At 44.9% G+C, this 6,405-nt stretch overlaps 1 protein-coding gene across 8 annotated transcripts in view; it reads right to left on the bottom strand.

Annotated features, from left to right (window-relative positions):
• Positions 1 to 6,405, bottom strand: part of SLAMF7 (SLAM family member 7) — a 34,951-nt gene that overhangs the window by 13,942 nt on the left and 14,604 nt on the right. For 5 of the 8 annotated variants that reach the window (XR_010321579.1, XM_064282831.1, XM_023554176.2 and 2 more), the window contains one exon: positions 3,940 to 4,002. Coding sequence is in view for 7 of the 8 variants with exons in the window: in XM_064282831.1 (XP_064138901.1) it covers positions 3,940 to 4,002 (63 nt within the window). In the remaining variant the exon portion in view is untranslated. Of the gene's footprint in view, positions 1 to 860; positions 2,713 to 3,939; positions 4,003 to 6,405 lie in introns of those variants that run through there. The other 3 variants (XM_010595035.3, XM_064282829.1, XM_023554175.2) reach the window with 1 other exon arrangement.

The raw sequence follows: 6,405 nt of genomic DNA, 5'->3' as shown, positions 1-6,405 counted from the left end.
ACCTGAGGCCTCCCCCAGAGAGGCTGTGATCTCAATGGGAAATACTACGGATTAGGTGTGAATTCAGGTTCACACTGTTGCCTAAAGGCTTTGCTGGCTTTGGGCTGAAGGAGAGAGAAGGGGCGGTGGCCCTGCCCTGCAGTACAGTGTCACAGCAGAGGTAGCACCAATACGGGCCTCGCCAGCATTCAATTGACATGTTGTTAGCTGCTGTTGAGTCAGCCCCCAACTCATGATGACCTCATGTACAACAGAACTAAACACTGCTTGGTCCTGCGCCATCCTCTTGATGGGCTGTGCCTCAGATCGTTGTGATCCACAGGGTTTTCAGCGGCTGAGTTTTAGAAGTAAATCGCCAGGCCTTTCTTCCTAGTCTGTCTTAGTTTGAAAGCTCTGCTGAAATCTGTTCAGCATTATAAAACCAAACAATCAAACCTGTTGCTGCTGAGCCAATTCCGACTCATAGTGACCCTATAGGACAGAGTAGAACTGCCCCATAGGGTTTCCAAGGAGCACCTGGTGGATTCGAACTGCCGACCTTTTGGCTAGCAGCCAAGCTCTTAACTACCGTGCCACCAGGGTTTCCTTCAGCTTTATAGCAACACACAAACCTCTGTCAACAGTTGGGTGGTGGCTGCACATGAGGCGCGTTGGCTGGGAATTGAACCTGGGTCTCCTACATGGAAAGGGAGAATTCTACCACTGAACTGCCACTGCCCCCTCATTTGGCATAGGACAAGTTCCAGGCCCTGGTTTCCACTTTGGCTGCGTTGTAAATAGTTCTCCCCTCCAGGTGCTGCTAGAGCCACAACACTCCGAGGCCACCTTTGTGAGAATTAGAAGAAAAACACCCCTTCCTCAAGACATACTTATTTTATTAAAAATACGACATATACTTTTTTCCAGAAAATTGTAGTAATAAATATAAAACCAAACCAAACCCATTGTCGTTGACGTGATTCCGACTCTTTGCGACCATAGAACTGCCCCATAAGGTTTCCAAGGAGCAGCTGCTGGATTCGAACTGCTGACATTTTGGTTAGCATCCCAAATCAGCCTCAGGGTCTCCCCCTCCTTAGTTTTTTCTACAAGATTTATCATCTCTTACCTTGGCTAGGGAAACCCTGGTGGTGTAGAGGTTAAGTGCTACAACTGTTAACCAGAAAGGTGGCAGTTCGAATCCACCAGGTGCTCCTTGGAAGCTCTATGGGGAAGTTCTACTCTGTCCTATAGGGTTACTAGAAGTCGGAATCGACTCGACTGCAAAGGGTCTTACTTTGGCCATCTTACGTCGGAAGTTTTTTTTCAGTTATTTTTTCTTTTTCACAAATTTTAACCCACATTTCTCCATCTTACTTCCCACCCCTATACCTGGGGCATCGAGCCCCTTCCCAGGAACCCCACCTAAGATATGTATCACAGAACACATCAAAAGCAATGTTTTTCGCTTCATTACAAAGACAAGCTCAGCGGGGGCAGGGGTCATGGCTATTCTATTGGCCAGGCTGACCTGTTTCTTGGGAGCTTGTTCCTAATAAATACATGTTGGATGAATTAAGTGACTTTAAAGTTTTGCAAGTAAACACCACTTCTTAACTCCAGGCCTCCTATTCTTGATTCAAATTGTGCCTTTAGACCATTTTCCCTTTGAGATGGTCTCCTGTGCCGGGTTTAAGGTCTGGGCTTCTCACTTGCAGCACAAGCGTGTAAATGGGCTGGGGGCAGTGGTCCTTGGCCCTGGGCCATGACTGCTTCTGATGGTTCCAGCCAAACCTGGTCTTCCATCTGGCTTCTCAGTCCTTGTGCTCTGATTCCCAAATCCTGTGGATCCACATTTGACCCCTCTGGGCGCTGGGAATCTGTGGTCATGCCTGCAGCAACTGCCTACGGAAGTAGTTCAAGAGGGGCCAATTTCATGAATGCAGGGAGCATTGTCTGACCAATCAGCGTAAGCTCAGCCCAGTGCCAGGCTCATAGCGGATGCTCAATAAATATTTTTTGAATCAATGAATCCATTTTCGACTGCTATGTCTGCTTCTAAGGAGCTCTGGTGGCGGAGAGGTTAAGTGCTCCGCTGTTAACCGGAAGGTCAGTGGTTTGAACCCACCAGCCACTCAGCAGGAGAAGGATGTGGCAGTCGGCTTCTGTAAAGATTACAGCCTTGGAAACCCTATGGTGCAATTCTACTCTGTCCTATAGGGTCATTATGAGTTGGGATCGACTGACAGCAACAGGTCTGTCTGCTTCTGCTGGACATGTCTGTCTGTTCCATCCTTCTTGATCTCTTGCTTTATTCCCAAACTCCAAGCCTTGGGTGCAGTGGCTTCACACAGGACAGCGGCAGTCACTAATACAAGTGCCATGGCATTTCTATTTCAACACGGCCACCTCTAAGCCCCTTTCTTGGGTTGGCTTCTAGAAAGCCACATTTCCATCCTGAGTTTGAGGAGATTTCTTAGCAGCGGGTAGAATGACGAACTCTTAAACTTGAAGGAGCATAAAGGACGGCCCAGGAACGCTGAGCCAGCTTAATTCTGGAAGGAAATCAGTGTTCCTTATTCTTCCTTGATGTTTCTGATCCAGTCAGTAAGTCCTTTTGCCTCTTTCCTTTTGGAATGAAATTTGAGGAGAGTGCACTGCTGTTTAGATATTCTCATAGGCAGGTAGCACTGGTGTGTCCAGAATCTCGAACAGTGCGTGGGGTTTCTCCTCCTGTTAGGCAGACATAAAGATGCAGAGCGCTGGAGATGGCAGGGCTCTGGGACGTCCAAAGTGGACCCTGACATCCCAGACACTTTTCATTTCCAAGGTTACTCGACCCAAACCTCCCACTGTGCTTGCTCCTGCTCTTTAGAACTTCCTACCAATTACCTGGAAACCCTGGTGGCGTAGTGGTGAAGTGCTACGGCTGCTAACCACAAGAGTCAGCAGTTCGAATCTGCCAGACGTTCCTTGGAAGCTCTATGGGGCAGTTCTACTCTGTCCTATAGGGTCGCTATGAGTCGGAATTGACTTGACGGCACTGGGTTTGCTTTTTTTTTGGTTTACCAGTTACCAACTGCTTTGGAGTCGATTTTGACTCATAGTGGCCCCATGTTTGTCAGGGTAGAACTATGCTCCACAGGGTTTTCAATGGCAGATTTTTCAGAATTAGACTGCTAGGCTTTCCTCAGAGATGCCTCTGGGTGAATTTGAACCTCCAACCTTTCCATTTGCAGTTGAGCGCTTAACTGTTTGCACCACTCAGGGACTCCTTAATCCTTCCTGGTTTACAGAAGCTGTTCTTTGAGTGAATGTTTAATGAACTGAACTTTCCTTCCAATAATCCATCAGAACCGATCTATCCTGTCACTAAGCAACCTGCTTAACGATCCCAATCTTTTCTGATCTAGTTGGGGAAGGAGAGAACAGGAGACAGGGAGGTACCATTGTTTCTACCAAGGGTGATCCGTAGAGGAATAAGCTTTAAAGTTTTCCACGTTAGTAGTTTGACTGGGAGGTGGGGTGCCAGTTAGACGTAAGTAACATAGCTGGAGGAAAAGAAGTAGAAATCTCTCCCTCCTCAGCTTATTGCTGGCTCAGAAGCAAGTTGGAGTCTCCTCCCCAGCCATCCCTCCCATGTCATCAACCACCCGGGCCACCCCCTTATTCCTCATCCATGACCTTAGTCAGGATCGTTCTGAGTTTTCTTAACATTCCTGCCTAGGACCCTCTCCAACTCTATTAGTTCAAGATTACCTCTTTTGACTCCTAAAACACAATTCTCTCCTATTCCCCATATTATTATGTAATCCTAAGTAAAGGGAATGGGGAAGTACTGGGGTACTTTTTAGAACCAGGAAATATGAGATCCCTGGGGCCCATGAAATTTTAACCTGAGCATGAACCAGGAAAATGGAGGAGACAACTAAGACAAAGCTCAGCTGTAAAGCTTCTTACCATTTTGTGTATCTGAACGGTGGAATAAAGTGTATTTACTGGCTCTTCCTCTGGGGTCAATTTCTATTAAAAAACAAAAAAACAAATCATCAAAGTCAGAGAAGGGAAAGAAAAGGTGAAAGGGGATGGAGAGAGAAAAGAGAAAATTCTGGAACAGGATTGGGTAGTGGGAAGCGCTCTTGCTGCTGGCTGCTATAATCATAATTACAGGCATACCTCAGCGATATTGCGGGTTTGGTTCCAGACCACTGCAATGAAGCGAATATCGCAATAAAGTGAGTTTCAAGCCTTTTTTTGGTTTCTCTGTGCATATAAAATTTAGGTTTACACTATACTGTAGTCTAGTAAGTGTGCAATAGCATTGTCTAAACAAAATGTACATACCTAAATTTAAAAAATACTTTATTGCTAAAAAATGCTAACCATCATCTGAGCCTTCAGCGAGTAGTAATCATTTTGCTGGTGGAGGGTCTTGCCTCGACGTTGATGGCTGCTGACTGATTAGGGTGGTGGTTGCCAAAGGATGAGGTGACTGTGACAATTTCTTAAAATAAGACAACAATGAAGTTTGCCACATCCATTGACTATTCCTTTCACCAAAGATTTCTCTGTAGCATGTGATGTTGTTTGATAGCATTTTACCCACAGCAGGACCTCTTTTGAAATTGGAGTCAGTTCTCTTAAACCCTGCCGCTGCTTTATCAACTAAGTTTATGTAATATTCTAAATCCTTTGTTGTCATTTCAACAATGCTTACAGCATCTTCACCAGGAGTAGATTCCTTCTCAAGAAACTACTTTCTTTCCTCATCCGTAAGAAGCAGGTCCTCACCCGTTAAAGTTTTATCACGAGATTGCAGCAATTCAGTCACACCTTCAAGCTCAACTTCTAATTCTAGTTCTCTTGCTATTTCCACCACATCTGCAGTTACTTCCTCCACTGAAGTCTTGAACCCCTCAGAGTCATCCCTGAGGGTTGGAATCAACTTCTCCCAAATTCCTGTTAATGTGGATATTTTGACCCCCTCCCATGAGTCATGAGTGTTGTTAATGGCATCTAAAATGGTGACTCCTTTCCAGAAGGTTTTCAATTTACTTGGCCCAGGTCCATCACAGGAATCACCATGGCAGCTATTGCCTCATGAAATGTATTTCTTAAATAATAGGACTTGAAAGTCCAAATTACTCCTTGATCCACGGGCTGCAGAATGGATGTCGTGTTAGCAGGCAAGAAAACAACATTAATCTCCTTGTACGTCTCCATCAGAGCTCTTGGGTGACCAGGTGCATTGTCAATGAACTGTAATATTTTGAAAGGAATCTTTTTTTTCTGAGCAGTCGGTCTCCACAGGGGGCTTAAAATATTCAGTAAACCGTGTTTTAAACAGATTGCTCTCATTCACTTTGTTTTCCATTCATGGAACGCAGGACGAGTAGATTGAACATAATTCGTAAGCTCCCTAGGATTTTCAGAATAGTAAACGAGCATTGGGTTCAACTTAAAATTACCAGCTGCATTAGCCCCTAACAAGAGAGTCAGACTGTCCTTTGAAGATTTGAAGCCAGGCATTGACTTCTCTCTAGCTATGCCTAGAGGGCATCTTTTTCCAGTATAAGACTGTTTCATCTACAATGAAAACCTGTTGTTTAGTGTAGTCCCTTCATCAGTCATCCTAGCTAGATCTTCTGGATAACTCGCTGCAGCTTCTACATCAGCGTTTGCGGCTTCACCTTGCACTTTCATGTTATGACGCGGCTCCTTTCCTTAAACCTCATGAACCAACCTCTGCTAGCTTCAAACTTTTCTTCTGCAGCTTCCTGACCTCTCTCAGTCTTCATAGAATTGAAGAGAGTTAGGGCCTTGCTCTGGATTAGGGTCTGGCTTAAGGGAATGTTGTGGCTGGTTTGATCTTCTCTCCAGACCCCTAAAACTTTCTCCATATCAGCAATAAGGCTGTTTTGCTTTCTTGTCATTCGTGTGTTCATTGGAGTAGCACTTTTAATTTCCTTCAAGAACTTTTCTTTTGCGTTCACAGCTTGGATAACTGGTGCAAGAGGCCTGGCTTTCGGCCTATCTCAGCTTTCAGCACGCCTTCCTCACCAAGCTTAATCTTTTCTAGCTTTTGATTTAAAGTGAGAGATGTGCAACTCTTCCTTTCACTTGAACACTGAGAGGTCATTGTAGGGTTATTAATTGTCCGAATTTCAATATTGCCCTTCCTCAGCAAATAGGGAGGCCTGAGGAGAGGAAGAGAGACCGGGAAACTGCAAGTCGGTGGAGCAGTCAGAACACACAACATTTATCGATTAAACTTGCCGTCTTATATGGACACAGGTCGTGGCGCCCCAAAACAATTAAAACAGTAACATCAAAGATCACTGATCACAGAATACCATAGCAGATACAATAATTATGAAAAAGTTTGAAATATTGTGAGAATTACCAAAATATGACACAGAGATACCA

Source organism: Loxodonta africana, chromosome 3 (genome assembly GCF_030014295.1).
Source record: "Loxodonta africana isolate mLoxAfr1 chromosome 3, mLoxAfr1.hap2, whole genome shotgun sequence".
NCBI lineage: Eukaryota > Metazoa > Chordata > Mammalia > Proboscidea > Elephantidae > Loxodonta > Loxodonta africana.
This window is presented reverse-complemented; position numbering and strand designations above follow the sequence as displayed.